This window comes from Schistocerca serialis, chromosome 1, assembly GCF_023864345.2.
Source record: "Schistocerca serialis cubense isolate TAMUIC-IGC-003099 chromosome 1, iqSchSeri2.2, whole genome shotgun sequence".
Taxonomy (NCBI): Eukaryota; Metazoa; Arthropoda; class Insecta; order Orthoptera; family Acrididae; genus Schistocerca; species Schistocerca serialis.
The window spans coordinates 993,190,484-993,208,963 of NC_064638.1; the positions used below are offsets into that span (position 1 = coordinate 993,190,484).

General features: G+C 43.1%; 1 protein-coding gene across 6 annotated transcripts in view; it reads left to right on the forward strand.

Annotated features, from left to right (window-relative positions):
- The window catches only part of LOC126413018 (large proline-rich protein BAG6), a 215,267-nt gene that overhangs the window by 115,446 nt on the left and 81,341 nt on the right, over positions 1–18,480 (forward strand). For all 6 annotated transcript variants that reach the window (XM_050082921.1, XM_050082913.1, XM_050082950.1 and 3 more), the window contains exon 14: positions 3,887–4,368. In XM_050082921.1, the coding sequence (XP_049938878.1) occupies positions 3,887–4,368 (482 nt within the window). The remainder of the gene's footprint in view (positions 1–3,886; positions 4,369–18,480) is intronic.

Consider the following 18,480-nt stretch of genomic DNA (forward strand, 5'->3'; position numbering starts at 1 on the left):
ATTTTCTTCAATTTCCTCAATCTCGTCATTCTTCTCACTAACTATTCCTTTCTTCATTCCGTTTTAGTTCACTATATTTCTTATTTTCTGAACCATCTATTTTTTCCCCCACTCCCTTCCTCTACCACATACTGTATAATGTTCTTGGGTTTCCACTCTTATTCACTTGTGCACAATGTTTTGGCAGTAATCTCTGTTGTGCGTATTATCCTATCTTCCATCTTCAGGCTTTCAAGTTTTCAGATATTGTACAATGCAGTCTTCAACAATGCATCTTTCCTTCTCATCCCATTTGGTAAGTCTTTCCTGACCCAGGGTTTTGGACATTTTCCAAACTCTCAACACTTCCTAAACATAGTGTTTTCGCTTCATCCCTCTTCCCTTGCTTTCAACCCTTGTGCCAAAAGAAGGAACCACTGGCTCCGAAGGCTTGTACATTTCTTTAACCCATGTATGTATTTACTCCTGCTGCTGCTGCTGCTTGGTAAGTAGATTGTTTTAATCTATTCAGTTATGTTGTACTGCTTTAAGAACTTGATGTTACTTACCTTCAATGCCTATAACCATGAAGAAAACGGAAGAGCAGCCAGTCCATAAAGTGTGAACCATAATTATATAGTTGTACATACTGACGAATCTTAGCAGAGAGAGAGAGAGAGAGAGAGAGAGAGAGAGAGAGAGAGAGAGAGACTGGGGCATAACAGTCTGATTTAAATTTAGGTGTGTACTCTTGAAGGCAATGGAGCAGGTGAAACACCATCATAGCACAAAATCTTAATCTGTTTCAAATCCTCAAGTGTCATGCTAATGACACAAATTTACTCCTAAGAATGGTTTAAAACAGTAGAACAGCATTTCACATTTGCAAAATCAGCAAAAGATAGTTTGACTGTGCTAAATGCCAAGTCACATGGGAATTCGGAGACAGTGATAGTGTAGTCATGTGGAGACTTGTACACAAGTCTCTAAGACTTGGTGTGTCAGTTTGTTGCATACTGTCACTTACAGTGTATCAGAGGGAAAATTATGGTTTGAAGAAGAGAACACGAAGCATAAGTCAGACTAGTCAACAGTCGGATTGTGGAGAACATCTTGTCAGTCGTCCTCTATTAGGTTAAGAATAAGAGATGGCCCATTGGTAGTAATTTTATGTGTAAGTACTACTATTTGGTGAACTTACTGATCAGAACTTCACCAGGAAGAATATTTTTACACAATTAGAATTCTGGTTCCGTGTGTTTACTGAAAACTTGGAAAAGTGGACCTTCTTTTTTGTAATAAACCTCTTGATTCCCAGCTGAAATACTTGTATAACACAAGATTTATTAAATTTGATTAAATAATGGAGAAAATATAAAAAGACAAGAAATGAAACTGCCAAAATGGAGTATGATTCGAAAATTGTAGAAGCATATGTGACTGTAGAAAAAGTTTTAGATGCCACTTGTACAAAAATTAAAGAAACCTTCGTTGAAAAGAATAGGTGATGTAAGGATATTGAGAGTGTAAGCAAAGGAGATAAGGCTGAAAGATGGAAGGAATACGTAGAAGGGTTATGTAATGGAAAGGAAAGTGATGACAGTATTATCGAAATAGAAGTATTGGATGAGAATGAGGTCGGTGACATGGCACTGCAAGAAATTGACAAAGCACTGAAAGATCCAAATCATAACAAGCACCTTGATAGTGGATAATATCCAATAGAATTATTAAGATACTTGCAGCATTTGTGGGGCAGGCAGACTACCCCCAGACTTCAAAAAGAATGCAATAATTCAAATACTTTTTAGGCTTATGGTCAGTTGTTCAGTTCACTGCATGACATTTCAACTGGGCACCTGCCAGGCATGCTCAGGTAAGCCATCAAAGACTATTGCTAACTCTCACTATCACGCAGCTTATTAGGCAGTGTTTGTATTTCATGCACGCATTAAGATGTCTTGACAGACTGACAACAGTATCCTTTGGATAGTGCCATTATGGCAGAATTGCAGAACTGGGCTGTTCTCAGGGGTTCACTCACTGTGGCCTTCGGTGCAGTGTTATCTTCTTTTAGAGCAAGTCTTGGAAATGTGGAATTCCACACATTATCCAGCTGGTATAAACTACCACAGTTCATCAGATTTTCTGCCATACTAATTTCCACAGATTCTTTATTATTAAAGTTCCAAAAAGTTGTTGCTGTAGCTAACATTATTGCTTCATCATACTCAATTGAGTTCCCAGTGGAGATACAGTGTTCAGCAATAGCAGACGTGGTTGGCTGCACTGCTGGTGTTCAATGCTGGGTTCTTCCACAGTGCACTTGGTTTGGATTCTGTAAACCATGTAAAATTGGCAAGATACTTTCTAGAGTCCAGATCAGTTTGGGTTTCAGAGAAATAGAGCGAGATTTGAAGCAATACTAACCCTACAATCTTAGAAAATAGATTAAAGAAACACAAATCCACATATATTAGCATTTGTAGATTTTGAAAAAGTTTTTGACGATATTGTGTGGAGTACTCCTCTTGCAGTACTGAAGTTATTGGGAGTAAAATGTAGACAGTGACAAGCTATCCACAACTTGAGCAGAAACCAAACCACATTTATAAGAATCGATGTACATGAAAGGGAAGAAGTAAGTGAGAAGTGTGAGGAAGGTTTGCGGCCTATCCTGTCTCTGTTTTTTAACTTGTGCATAAAGCAACCAGTAAAGGAACCCCAGAGAAATTTTGAAAAGTTTCTAAAGTTCAGGGAGATGAAAGAAAAACTTCTTTTGTCGATAACACTGCAATTCTATCAGAATGTACGAAGGACTTGGAAGGTCATCTGAACGGAATGGATAGTGTCTTGAAAAGTGATAAGATGAACCCCAACAAAATTAAAACAAGGCTAATGGAGTGTAGCCAAATTATTAAATAGGTTATGCCGAGGGAATTAAATTAGGAAATGTGACACTAAAAGCAGATCATCACTTAAGCAGTAGATTACTTTTGCTATTTGGGCAGCAAAATATCTGACAGCAGCAGGGGTTAGGGGTAAAGATCTAACATGCAGAGTGGTAATAGCAAGAAAAGCTTTCTGAAAGAAGAGAAATATGTTCACATGTAATATAAATTTAAATGTTTGGAGATCTTTTCTGAAAGTATGTGTGTCGATTGTATCGTTACATGGAAGTGAAATCTGGACGATAAACAATACGGATGAGAAGAGGTTAGGAAATGTTGTACTATGAAAGTTAATGTAGATGGGTAGGTTAGATAAAAAAAAAAAAAAAAAAAAAAAAAAAAAAAGAGAGAGAGAGAGAGAGAGAGAGAGAGAGAGAGAGAGAGAGAGAGAGAGAGAGATACTGAATGGAATGGGGAGTAAAGAAATTTATGGCACAACTTGACTGAAAGGAGGGATCGGCTGACAGACTTATCCTGAGTTACGAAGGATTAGTTAATTTGATAAGCAAGGGTAGTGTGGGGGGAAGGGAAGGGGGGGACCGTAGAGGGAGGGCTAAGCTTGAATACAATAAACTAGTTAAAGTGGATGTAGCACGCAGAATTTTGCACGGATGAGATCTAGATGTCAAATAAATACTCAGCTCAGTCATATGTTGATCTTCAATTACTTATATCTCTTCTTGTTTCTTCTCCATTTCCTTCTCAGACCATCTGTTCCGACCTGTTCTACATCTTTTTTCTGACCCATTCTGGATTATTCTCTCTCTGTCTCTCTCTCTCTCTCTCTCTCTCTCTCTCTCACACACACACACACACACACACACACACACACACACACACACAGTCACTTTTCCAGTTAAGTTAATAGTGTATGGTTTGAAAACATTGCCTATATTATCAGTCCGATCAAAGGTGCTCTCAAATACAGTGATAAAGCTTTTACATTCTGTTGACAGGTTTGGGTTCAAATTATTTTGACCCATTTCTTCCGTGTAACTCTCATCACATACGAAGCCGTCGACGTGGTGCATCTCAGGCTGCAACGCAGCAACCCTCTCAACAGCAGTCGCAAACACAATCACAGTCACAGTCACAGTCGCAACAGCAAGTACCAGCTAATGAATCTGATGCCGAACAGGCTAATACTGCTGCAATAGACTTATCACAAGCATCGGCTAGGACTTCTGCAACTGCAGCAGTGACAGCTGCTACGACTACCAGTAGCAGCAGTAGTGGTGGTGGTGGCGGCGGTGGCAGCAGCAGCAGCAGCAGCAGTAGCAGTAGTAGTACACTGCCAGATGGTGGTGCTGCTTCTAACAACCAGCAGCAGCAGCAGCAGCAGCAGCAGCAGCAGCAACAACAGCGGAGGGACTTACCTCCTGGAGTACCACCAAACCTTCTCGAAGTACTTCGAACCTTTATTCCCAGGAATGCTCAGGTAATGAATGCAGAATCCTGGTGCACAAATTTCTTTGGAAATCGTAGTACTCTATGGTTGAAATGTAAATGCTTTATTTCTGTATTGACATAAACTATGTTTTCCAGAGTTATTTATGCACCGGAATTAATCCTGTGGATTCAAATAAGTCCTAAAATGTGACTGGTTTGTCATTTCTGAAAACTTATATTCATCAGTCGCAGTGTTCCTTATTCGTAACTGATAAGTTTTAAAAGAAAATTAGATTTCTTCTGCTGAGATGGACATAATCTTTATCTTTATAGATTGTTTCTGTAAAAACTAACTAGCAAATTAATTTTAACTCTTGCATTAACCCTGTCAATAATTGGGAGGGGGGTAATTTATGCCCATCCTTAAAAAAACTGTGATCTAGTCATGTATTTTATATTTCAAAATTTGGAAAAAAAATTGACAATGTAGGAAAAGATGGATTGCTACTTACCATAAAGAAGAAAGTTGCAGACAGGCACGATTAAAGGACACTCTCAGCTTTCGGCCACAGCCTTCGTCGTCATGAGAGAGAGAGAGAGAGAGAGAGAGAGAGAGAGAGAGAGAGCATCCACATACATAAGCAAGCACACATCATGCACACACTACCACCAACTCCAGCAACAAAAAATATTGGTTGTTTTTAATGATTTCTTAATTCTGTAATTGTTTTCTATTTTTCAGTTTAGCTTAACTCAAAAATTTAAACCGTAATAGTGAATACGACTTCTTGCCACAAATGTCATATTCATATTTTCAGTTTATGGACCCTACTTATACATCAGTACATACTTAAAAAAATTAATGTAATTTTTTTCCTTCCATAAAGTTTCTCTCCCCCTCAACTGTCCCGCTCCCCTTTTCCCTTGGTACTACATGTTATGGAAAATGGGTTGGTATTGCTAGAGTTAATTTGACTTCTAGTTGAGTAGACAAAGTGCTGAAAATCTTTCTTGGTGGTGCTGCGACAACTGTCACATTCATTATTTATTAATATTTCAGTCTAGTTTGAATGAGAAAGTCTCGTAGAAAAGTTCTAACCTTACTTTTCAGCTAACTTAGTTTGACTGATCTTTCCAAGTTCACGAAATCCTCCATTTCTTTGATCTGTTACTTACACATTTGCAATTCTTTCTAATGAAATAGTTAAATGTGCCTTTAATTGTTAATGTGAATGTTGATTGTATTATTTTCTAATAATTTCGGAGTGCTCCACTGCTTCTCTTTCTTCCACTTGATCAAGTACTTAATTTACATACAAATGAAAAGACCCTTTCAGATGACCCATTTACCATAAGCCAATGTTCATTCTAGCGTAGGCAGATTTTTTATCATCAGAGTCCTCATTTCAGTGTGGTGCACATAGTCTTCCAGACTAAAATTCATATCGAGAGTAGCCAATGAACACCTCGTAATTCCATCTGTGTGTGAAAACTCAGTTGTAGTAACTAGAAACTCTGTAATCAAAGAGAGATTTAAAAGTGGATGGATTTCTCTAATCTGTCAATAAGTAAGCTTCTGCTACCCAGTGACACATGTAGCAGCTTTCTGTATAAATAAGTAAATTGATCATAAGGGGAAATGCTTGTAGAAATCCAGAATGTGTCTATATTCTCTGTTACATGAATATCAGTTACTTCTAGCTGCAGATCAGTGCAAATGGGTACTGGAAGCTTTTTCACTTCCCATTCTGTTGAACTGCAAATCCTGATTTATTTCCGCATGTGACAGATCTGTAACTACACAAACTAGTAAATTCCTCCATTTTGTATACTTTCTTAAATACTGCTAAGTTTGCCACATGCAACTGCGTGTCTGTGATACCTACACTTCCACAGATCACAAAAGAATATGCAACGAACTGAGCAAACGCTTTTCTAGATGACTATGAAAATAATCAGCCACAACCTGTGGAGGCACATGATTGTCATTTTTGATAACAACACTGTGCAAAACTGTTCCTCCTGAAGTTGGCGTAAAAGAATAATTCATAGTTGTAGCTGAATATTTAAAAAATCACCATCCATGAAAGGGCGCAAGGGCGTTGTTAAAAGTAGTACAATTTTGTAGGTCATCCAAATGCCACACTAACTGGACATCTTTCTCATCTTCAGAGAGCTTCAGAGCTTTCTTTTAAGTTTTAAAACCTCTTGTACGCACTCAGATTCTTCATACTTTGTTTTTTTGTATTCCTTGACGTAGTAAGACATTTTATGCCTTTGTAAATTGAGACTGATAAAAGTATCCAATGTCTTATAATACACTAAAAATTTTGCAGGCTCCTTGTTTTCTGCAAAAAGATAAGATTCCCATACGTCAGATTGAAATACGAATGTGTTGTCAGTTTACATAATTCTGACTCGCCATTGTTTCTATTTAATGACACCACTGTCAAAACCGACCCCCACCTATTTCATAGTTTGTGTTTCTTCTGTGTTGTGACCATATGGTGTGTGAACATATCATTCACTCCCAACTAAGACACTGCTGCCCTGCTCGTGGGCTAGAGCCTGAGCAGACCAGAGTGCTCTTGCTTGAAATCAATTAGTTCATGAGTCCTGATCTAATACCAATACTATGTAGGTGATCGGAGAATTTTCTGTGATGGTAACACACCGTAATTATTGTCATTTTGTTTTGCTGCACATCCAAGCCACAACCTCACCTCTACTGTCACCGTTTTATCACTAAAAGCGAAGTCTTCAAAGGTTTTCTTTGAGTTCTTGAAATGGATGTAAATCGGATGAGGCCAATTCGGAAATGTATGGAGGATGATCGATGGAAGCAAACCCAAGGCATCTGATTGTTGCAGATATCATAATGCACGTGTGGTCTGGCATTGTCATGTCGAGGGAGAGGATGCTCCATGCATAGACAGTTAGAAACTCAATTACAGCACACTGTTTGTCATGCACCAACATAGTTATGTTATCCAATGCCATGTTATATGCTACAGTTCGGAGTCCTCTTTATGCAGAAGCTTCCAACTTGTGTGAATGATGCATGGAAGTCAACGGAGTTACTTGCTTGACGAGTAACACCTCAATCAATCAGGGTGCACCCATCTGCAGGTGGTTGCTCATGTCGGCACCAATGATGCGTGTCACTATGGATTGGAGGAAATCCTCTCTGGCTTCCGGCGGCTATCTGATTTGGTGAAGACTGCCAGTCTCGCTAGCGGGATGAAAGCTGCATTGGTAAAGTACCGGAACTTCAAGCGCTGATAGAAAGCACCGAAGCTGAAATTGTTATAGGTACAGAAAGCTGGCTGAAGCCAGAGATAAATTCTGCCGAAATTTTTACAAAGGCACAGACGGTGTTTAGAAAGGATAGATTGCATGCAACCGGTGCTGGCGTGTTTGTCGCTGTTAGTAGTAGTTTATCCTGTAGTGAAGTAGAAGTGGATAGTTCCTGTGAATTATTATGGGTGGAGGTTACACTCAACAACCGAGCTAGGTTAATAGTTGGCTCCTTTTTACCGACCTACCGACTCAGCAGCATTAGTGTCAGAACAACTGAGAGAAAATTTGGAATACATTTCACATAAATTTTCTCAGCATGTTATAGTCTTAGGTGGAGGTTTCAATTTACCAGATATAGACTGGGACACTCAGATGTTTTGGACGGGTGGTAGGGACAGAGCATCGAGTGACATTATACTGAGTGCGCTATCCGAAAATTACCTTGAGCAATTAAACAGAGAACCGACTCATGGAGATAACATCTTGGACCTACTGATAACAAACAGACCCAAACTTTTTGACTCTGTAAGTGCAGAACAGGGAATCAGTGATCATAAGGCCGTTGCAGCATCCCTGAATATGGAAGTTAATAGGAATATAAAAAAAGGGAGGAAGGTTTATCTGTTTAGCAAGAGTAATAGAAGGCAGATTTCAGACTACCTAACAGATCAAAACGAAAATTTCTGTTCCGACACTGACAGTGTTGAGTGTTTATGGAAAAAGTTCAAGGCAATCGTAAAATGCGTTTTAGACAGGTACATGTCAAGTAAAACTGTGAGGGACAGAAAAAACCAACCGTGGTTCAACTACAAAGTTAGGAAACTACTGTGAAAGCAAAGAGAGCTTCACTCCAAGTGTAAACGCAGCCAAAACCTCTCAGACAAACAGAAGCTAAACGATGTCAAAGTTAGTGTAAGGAGGGCTATGCGTGAAGCGTTCAGTGAATTCGAAAGTAAAATTCTGTGTACTGACTTGACAGAAAATCCTAGGAAGTTCTGATCTTACGTTAAATCAGTTAGTGGCTCGAAACAGCATATCCAGACACTCCGGGATGATGATGGCATTGAAACAGAGGATGACACGCGTAAAGCTGAAATACTAAACACCTTTTTCCAAAAGCTGTTTCACAGAGGAAGACCGCACTGCAGGTCCTTCTCTAAATCCTCGCACAAACGAAAAAATGGCTGACATCGAAACAAGTGTCTAAGGAATAGGAAAGCAACTGGAATCACTCAACAGAGGAAAGTCCACTGGACCTGATGGGATACCAATTCAATTCTACACAGAGTACGCGAAAGAACTTGGCCCCCTTCTAATAGCCGTGTACTGCAAGTCTCTAGAGGAATGGAAGGTTCCAATTGATTTATATTCAAGAAGGGTCGTCGAGCAGATGCGCAAAACTATAGACCTATATCTCTGACGTCGACCTGTTGTAGAATTTTAGAACATGTTTTTTGCTAGAGTATCATGTCGTTTTAGGAAACCCAGAATCTACTCTGTAGGAATCAACATGGATTCTGGAAACAGCGATCGTGTGAGACCCAACTCGCTTTATTTGTTCATGAGACCCAGAAAATATTAGATACAGGCTCCCAGGTAGATGCTATTTTCCTTGACTTCCAGAAGGTGTTCGATACAGTTCCACACTGTCACCTGATAAACAAAGTAAGAGCCTACGGAATATCAGACCAGCTGTGTGGCTGGATTGAAGAGTTTTTAGCAAACAGAACACAGCATGTTGTTATCAATGAAGAGATGTCTACAGACGTTAAAGTAACCTCTGGCGTGCCACAGGGGAGTGTTATGAGACCATTGCTTTTCACAATATACACTCCTGGAAATGGAAAAAAGAACACATTGACACCGGTGTGTCAGACCCACCATACTTGCTCCGGACACTGCGAGAGGGCTGTACAAGCAATGATCACACGCACGGCACAGCGGACACACCAGGAACCGCGGTGTTGGCCGTCGAATGGCGCTAGCTGCGCAGCATTTGTGCACCGCCGCCGTCAGTGTCAGCCAGTTTGCCGTGGCATACGGAGCTCCATCGCAGTCTTTAACACTGGTAGCATGCCGCGACAGCGTGGACGTGATCCGTATGTGCAGTTGACGGACTTTGAGCGAGGGCGTATAGTGGGCATGCGGGAGGCCGGGTGGACGTACCGCCGAATTGCTCAACACGTGGGGCGTGAGGTCTCCACAGTACATCGATGTTGTCGCCAGTGGTCGGCGGAAGGTGCACGTGCCCGTCGACCTGGGACCGGACCGCAGCGACGCATGGATGCACGCCAAGACCGTAGGATCCTACGCAGTGCCGTAGGGGACCGCACCGCCACTTCCCAGCAAATTAGGGACACTGTTGCTCCTGGGGTATCGGCGAGGACCATTCGCAACCGTCTCCATGAAGCTGGGCTACGGTCCCGCACACCGTTAGGCCGTCTTCCGCTCACGCCCCAACATCGCGCAGCCCGCCTCCAGTGGTGTCGCGACAGGCGTGAATGGAAGGACGAATGGAGACGTGTCGTCTTCAGCGATGAGAGTCGCTTCTGCCTTGGTGCCAATGATGGTCGTATGCGTGTTTGGCGCCGTGCAGGTGAGCGCCACAATCAGGACTGCATACGACCAAGGCACACAGGGCCAACACCCGGCATCATGGTGTGGGGAGCGATCTCCTACACTGGCCGTACACCACTGGTGATCGTCGAGGGGACACTGAATAGTGCACGGTACATCCAAACCGTCATCGAACCCATCGTTCTACCATTCCTAGACCGGCAAGGGAACTTGCTGTTCCAACAGGACAATGCACGTCCGCATGTATCCCGTGCCACCCAACGTGCTCTAGAAGGTGTAAGTCAACTACCCTGGCCAGCAAGATCTCCGGATCTGTCCCCCATTGAGCATGTTTGGGACTGGATGAAGCGTCGTCTCACGCGGTCTGCACGTCCAGCACGAACGCTGGTCCAACTGAGGCGCCAGGTGGAAATGGCATGGCAAGCCGTTCCACAGGACTACATCCAGCATCTCTACGATCGTCTCCATGGGAGAATAGCAGCCTGCATTGCTGCGAAAGGTGGATATACACTGTACTAGTGCCGACATTGTGCATGCTCTGTTGCCTGTGTCTATGTGCCTGTGGTTCTGTCAGTGTGATCATGTGATGTATCTGACCCCAGGAATGTGTCAATAAAGTTTCCCCTTCCTGGGACAATGAATTCACGGTGTTCTTATTTCAATTTCCAGGAGTGTATATAAATGACCTAGTAGATAGTGTCGGAAGTTCCATGCAGCTTTTCGCGGATGATGCTGTAGTATACAGAGAAGTTGCAGCATTAGAAAATTATAGCGAAATTCAGGAAGATCTGCAGCGGATAGGCACTTGGTGCAGGGAGTGGCGACTGACCCTTAACATAGACAAATGTAATGTATTGCGAATACATAGAAAGAAGGATCCTTTATTGTATGATTATATGATAGCGGAACAAACACTGGTAGCAGTTACTTCTGTAAAATATCTGGGAGTATGCGTGCAGCATGATTTGAAATGGAATGATCATATAAAATTAATTGTTGGTAAGGCGGGTACCAGGTTGAGATTCATTGGGAGAGTCCTTAGAAAATGTAGTCCATCAACAAAGGAGGTGGCTTACAAAACACTCATTCGACCTATACTTGAGTATTGCTCATGAGTGTGGGATCCGTACCAGATCAGGTTGACGGAGGAGATAGAGGAGATCCAAAGAAGAGCGACGCGTTTCGTCACATGATTATTTGGTAAGCGTGATAGCGTTACGGAGATGTTTAGCAAACTCAAGTGGCAGACTCTGCAAGAGAGGCGTTCTGCATCGCGGTGTAGCTTGCTCGCCAGGTTTTGAGAGGGTGCGTTTCTGGATGAGGTATCGAATATATTGCTTCCCCCTACTTTTACCTCCCGAGGAGATCACGAATGTAAAATTAGAGAGATTCGAGCGTGCACGGATGCTTTCAGACAGTCGTTCTTCCCGCGAACCATACGCGACTGGAACAGAAAAGGGAGGTAATGACAGTGGCACGTAAAGTGCCCTCCGCCACACACCGTTGGGTGGCTTGCGGAGTATAAATGTAGATGTAGATCAATATTGAGAACAGAATAAAAAATTCAGCAGCATTTCTTTTTAACACACCAAACAATTGAAAATCCAGGCTAGAATAACAACAATATTATGAAAAGGATAGATAGCTACTCACCATGTCATGGAGATAATGAGTTGCAGACAGGCACAGCAAAAAAATATAATGGAAACTCCAGGTAGGAATATCAACAGTGCAGGAAAAGATAGATTGCTACTTACCGTAAACAAGACACGTCGAGTTGCTGACAGGCACGATTAAAAGACACTCACATGTGGCTTTTGGCAACAGCTTTCTTTATTACACACACAAAAGCACACCTCACGCACACATCCGCCAATTCCAGTATCTTGGCCCGGAATGGAACATCGTGTGGGGTGCAAGCAGCAATCTGGAGGTGGTGGGGAAGGGGAAGAGATAGTAGTGTTTGGGTCGGGAGAGAGACGAACGCTGTCTGGTGGAGTGTGCATGGATGAGACTCAAACAGGCACAGTGTCAGGAGTTTGTGGGGAAGGGAGGTGGGGAAAATAAGGAACAAAAAATGAGAGGAGCGAGGAAAGACGGGTGGATGCATTGGCAGAGGGCTACAAATAAATAGGGTGGGAGACAAGGATGGGGAGGAGATGATAGGACTGGGGTAAAACTGTTGGGTGGGGGCTGTGGGGACAATATGTTAGTGTAGGTTGAGGCCAGGATAATTAGGGAAGCATCCAGATGGCTCGGGTAGTGAAATAGCCATTGAGATCAAATGTGTTACATTTAGATGCGTGTTGTGCCACAGGGTGATCTACTCTGTTCTTCGCCACAGTTTGGTGGTGGCTGTTCATACTGGTGGACAGCTGGTAGGTAGTCATACCAATATAAAAAGCTGTGCAATGATTGCAACAGAGCTGGTAAATGACATGGCTGCTTTAACAGGTGGCCTGGCCCCGGATTAGGTAGGATAAACCTGTGACAGAACTGGAATAGGAAGTGCTGGGTGGGTGGATTGCACAGGTTTTGCACCTTGGTCTTCCACAGGGATATGATCCTTGTGGCAGAGGGTTGGGATTGGGAGTGGCATAGGAATGGACTAGGATGTTGTGGAGGTTGGGTGGGTGAAGGACCAATTAAGTAGGGGTGGGAAGTATTTCAGGTAGAATGTCCCTCATTTCAGGGCAAGATTATAGGTAATCAAAGACCTGGCGAAGGGTGTGGTTTACTTGTTCCAGTGCAGGGTGGTACTGGGTGACGAAGGGGACACTCCTTCCCTCCACCACCAGGTTTTCTGAACTGTGCAGATGGGAATTATCCTTACAACACATTCGCTGCTCTGTTAATTATCCTGGCATCATCCTACAGTAACTATCCCCACACCCTCTACCCAACAGTTTCTACCCCATGTCCTATCATCTCCTCAGCATTCTTGCCTCCCACCTGTTTATTTGTGGCCCTCTGCCAGTTTCCACTCCCTATGTCCTATCATCTCCTCCTCATTCTCATCTCCCACTCTGTTGATTTGCAGTCCTCTGCCAACACATTCACCTGTCTTTTCCCCCTCCTCTCATTTTTTGTTCCTTTTTTCCCCCCACCTCCCTTCCCCACAACACTGCGCATGTTGGAGTCTAGTCCCGGCACACTCTACCAGGCAGCATTAGTCTCTCTCCCCATCTGTACACTACTCTCTCTTCCCCTTCCCCTTCAGATTGCTGCTTGTATCCCATGTGATGCTACATTCTGGACAAAGGTGCTGGTGTTGGCAGTCGTGTACATGAGGTGTGTGTGAGAGAGAGAGAGAGAGAGAGAGAGAGAGAGAGAGAGAGAGAGACTCTACACACACACACACACACACACACACACACACACACACACACACGATCGGTCTCTGGCCGCTAAGGCAAGACCGCAAGCAGCAGCACATGATAGGAGAAGGAATCTGGATGGAGAGGGTAAGGGGGAGGCTGTGGTGGGGAGGGGTACAATAAATTGTTGCTTGTGGGAGGATCAGAAACATGGTGGTGCAGTCAGAAGATTAGGCAGAGGGCAGTGTAGGAGGGGGGGGAGTAGGAAAGGAGAAAAGTAAGAAGATTGTAGGTGGAATAGAAGGCAGTGTAGTGCTAGAGTGGGAACAGGAAAAGGGGTAGGCGGCTGAAGAACAGCTACTAAAGAAGGTTGAGGCCAGAGAGGTTACAGGTACATAGCATGTATCACAGGGAGAGTTCCCCCCTGCGCTAATCACAAGAGACGGGGTTGATACGAAGGATCCAGATGGCAAAGGCTGTGAATCTGTCATTGAAGAGAAGACTGTTCTGATGGGTATCATACTCAGCTACTGGTTGGTGCAGCTATTTCTTGGCCACAGTGTGTTGGTGGCCATTCATGTTGGCAGACGCCTTGTTGGTTGTCATGCCCACATAGAATGCAGTACAGTGGTTGCAGCTCAGCTTGCAGATTGCAAGGCTACTTTCTCAGCAACCCTGCCATTGATAGGGTTGGTGATGTTTGTGACCAGACTGGAATAGGATGGATGTATGGGACAAGTCTTGCACCTAGGTGTGTGACAGGAATATGAGCCATGAGGCAAGGGGAATGGGAGCAGGGATGTAGTAGGGATGAACAGGGATGTTGTGTAGGTTCACTGGGCAGCAGAACACCACTATGGGAGGGCTGTGAAGTATAATGGGGAGGGCATATCTCATTTCAGGGCACGGCAAGAGGTGGTCAAAACCCTGGCAGATTTTGTGATTCAGTTGCTCCAGACATGGGTGGTACTGAGTCATGAGGGGAGTGCCCCTCTGTGGCTGGACAGTGGGACTTTCGGGGTGGGAGGGACTGGAGAGCAATGGCATGGGACATAAGCAAAAGGGGGAAAAAGGCATTGAAGTTCCGAAGGAATGTGGATAGGTTGTTCTCACCCTCACCCTCAATCCAAATCACAAAGGTGTCATCAGTGAATCTGAACCAGGTGAGGGATTCGGGATTCTGCGTGGTTCTTCTAGATAGCTCTTGAATAGGCTGGCATAGGATGACGCTATGCGTGTGTCCATTGCCATACCGTAGGTTTATTGATAGGTGATAAGAGGTATTAGTGTAAAGGGAGGTGCCATCAGTAGTGGCGAACAGCACACTGTACGGTAAAGAAACAGGAACTGTGGAGAATCTGTGGAGGAAATGGTTGATATATTTTATGTAGGAGGGTAGGATGTGGGTAATAGGCTGAAGGTGTTGGTTTACGAGAGCAACTGGTCACAATGAGATCAAAGATAAAAATAACTGAAAAGACTACAATTTGGGTTCAAGGTCGGTGGATGGATATGTATGAAGAAAGGGGACAGTAGATGTGACTAGATTAGGTGAGGTTGGTATTTGCGAACTGGAATGAGAGGAGAGAAAGAGTGAGGGTTGGGAAGGGGGTCTGTAGGATCCGATTATACAAGTCCGTGTGGCATATGCAGGTATGGAAGTACAACGTGAAAATATGCTGGAGCGATGCAGGAACAATTTTCCTCAGGTTTCGTCGTGTTTCCCCACACTTCATCCAGCCTGTCCTTATTGTAATTTTTCCCACTTATGTTTGTGATTTTTTTTTAAATGTATTTCTGCGTTAGCTATTTAATTTTATGCATTTTTATCCTCCACTACATATACTTGCTCCTTCCATCTGCACCAACACAGAAAAGTTCCTTATCCATAGTCAGAACCCAGTCCCACATAATGTTCCTGCACTGTTGCCTAGCTCGTAGAGTCCCCCCAAAATGGCCTTACCATCAAATTACTTGTCTCCAGCTGCAACTCCCCCTGCCACACTGACCTCCATCTGCTCAGATTCCACCAGTTCTTAATCTTAACCCTGTTCCTGCAAAACAATGTAAATTGGGCCCAAACCTTCTTGCAATACCTCCTCTCCAGCTACAAAATTTTGCTGTACAATCTCAAATTCCTCTATCCCATCTACCACATCAAAACTATTGCTCTCCAGGAACTATATCAGCATGCACACCAGCACCTCAAAAACTCTCCAACCTCCTCCTGCCTTGGACTACCACTATCCACTACCTTTACAACAGCTTTCGAATGTCCTTGCATCCCCTCATAGCTAACAAACCCTGCCTCGTAGACCTAATACATTACCATACCCTCAAAGACTCACTCCCACCACCATACAGCATCCAGAACCTAAACAGACCCAAAACAGTCGTGAACCTATCCTCCAAAAGCTTCAGTCCCACAGAAGTAGTCTTGTCCAGAGGCCTTACCTATTGCCCCACTCCAAAATTCAATCATGCCTGGCTTCTCTCTTACTTCCAGTTACTACAGTGGAAACAATTTTTTGTCACCGCTCTACCACACAGACTTGACCCAAAACCTATGTTTTACCCTGCTTGACTCAGTTCACTCAACCATCAATTGTCACACACCCTTACTGCCCCCAGATCGCCCTGCTAGCTTTCCAGAATTTCTTAACCTTGAACCTTGCCTCATCATCATTCCCCAAATCCCTCAACATGCAAGCCAAACTTACACCCACAGAAAGAACTGCAATATACAACCTAAAAACTGATCCTGACCTTATAATCCTGCGTGCTGACAAAGGCTCCACTACTGAGGTTTCAAACCACAAGGATTAGCTGACAGAAGGACTCCGCCAGCTGTCAGACTCGTCCACCTGCATTCGGGAGGACGACGGTTCAATCCCGTCTCCGGCCATCCTGATTTAGGTTTTCCGTGATTTCCCTAAATCGTTTCAGGCGAATGCTGAGATGGTTCCTTTGAAAGGGTACGGCCGATTTCCTTTCAAATCCTTCCCTAACCCGAGCTTGCGCTCCGTCTCTAATGACCTCGTTGTCGACGGGACGTTAAACACTAACCACCACCACGTCCACCTGCGAACCCTGACACATTGACACCATTCCAGAAATCCAACAGGATCTCCAGTCTCTCCTTAAATTCTCTGGCCCATTCCAGAACCTCCCCCTCTCCTATCGCATTGCCTTCAGGAATTTCTTTCCAGCCTTGCCGTTAATGGTCCTCGAGTCCTCTGTTGAGACTTTCATGTTCTTATGCCATACTTTGTCTAACAGGATACCAAGATTGATATTTTTGTGGTCTTGAGTAGTCCTGCTGCTGTCTTGACTAGTGGGTCATTCCATATCAAATCACCCAATAAAAAATAAATTTTACACCCACCTCCTTAGATTTTCATGAAATTTGGCTCAAATGGTTCTAATACCATCCTGACAACACCTGCAAATTTTTTTGCTGTATCTCTTACAGTTTTTTTTTATAAATTTTTAAAGTTTTTATGTTTTGCGTTGTCCGAACCTTCGGTAATGGTAAATTTAATTTGTATTCAAAACTTTAAAATTGCTTATCTTAAAAACTCTTTTAGATAACATCATGAATTTTTGCAGCAAGTTTATTTATTATACATATTTGAAGATAAAAATGATACTATTAAAATATATTAATATTTTCATATATAGTTATAATAGAGGGAAACATTCCACGTAGGAAATATATATCTAAAAACAAAGATGATGTGACTTACCAAATGAAAGTGCTGGCAGGTCGACAGACACACAAACAAACACAAACATACACACAAAATTCAAGCTTTCGCAACAAACTGTTGCCTCATCAGGAAAGAGGGAAGGAGAGGGAAAGACGAAAGGATGTGGGTTTTAAGGGAGAGGGTAAGGAGTCATTCCAATCCCGGGAGCGGAAAGACTTACCTTAGGGGGAAAAAAGGACGGGTATACACTCGCACACACACACATATCCATCCACACATATATATCCGGGATTGGAATGACTCCTTACCCTCTCCCTTAAAACCCACATCCTTTCGTCTTTCCCTCTCCTTTCCTCTTTCCTGATGAGGCAACAGTTTGTTGCGAAAGCTTGAATTTTGTGTGTATGTTTGTGTTTGTTTGTGTGTTTGTCGACCTGCCAGCACTTTCATTTGGTAAGTCACATCATCTTTGTTTTTTTCCTTCAGAGAGTCTCTCCAGCTGTGAGGTGATATTAGCAAGAAGGTAGCAGTTTTTAGATAACTGCCATCCTAAAAACTGAAACTGCAGTACTATAGCTCCAATACCCTGTTTCTTGCCTTGGCTTTTTCTGGATGCATTTCTCCTGTGAACTGGGAGTAGCTGACTCCTCCTCATTATCTTGCTGTCTGTTTTAGAAGTAGAAGAGGTCTGTTTAAACACCCCTTTCACTTTGAAACAATCTTATCTTGTGGCTAAAGACGTTATAATCCTCATCATTTGTTCTTAGGGAGCCATTCCTTTACTTTCTTTTCTGTTTCTTCTGTAAGAAGTTTCTTCATCTGTGCCTCAGACACATCTGTAATTTTAATCTGGTCCATCTTCTTGCTATTGTCCCTCTCCCAACACAGTTGTGGAAACAACTTCCATCTGCCTAGTGCTCAGTGTCTGGGTGTTTGAGGTATGTTGAACTCCCAAGTCCCACAGTATTTTGTTTTTCTTCTGTGGGGGGGGGGGGGGGGGGTTACATATTGGACAACACCAGCACAGCCCTGCACTGGTGTTAGGTAATTACTTAGGGAGGTTGCCTTCACCTAGTTGTTCCATATGATACACATTTTCATGTCAATTACATGGCTCAAGATAGAGTAGTTTCCCCATCACATCTGAAAGGTGCTACATTTACATAGTGTCAAACTCCCCAGACAAAATTACAAGCACGTATGAGGGGATACAAGGGCTAGCCACAATGTTTTAATTATCACCTTGAAAAAGTCAAG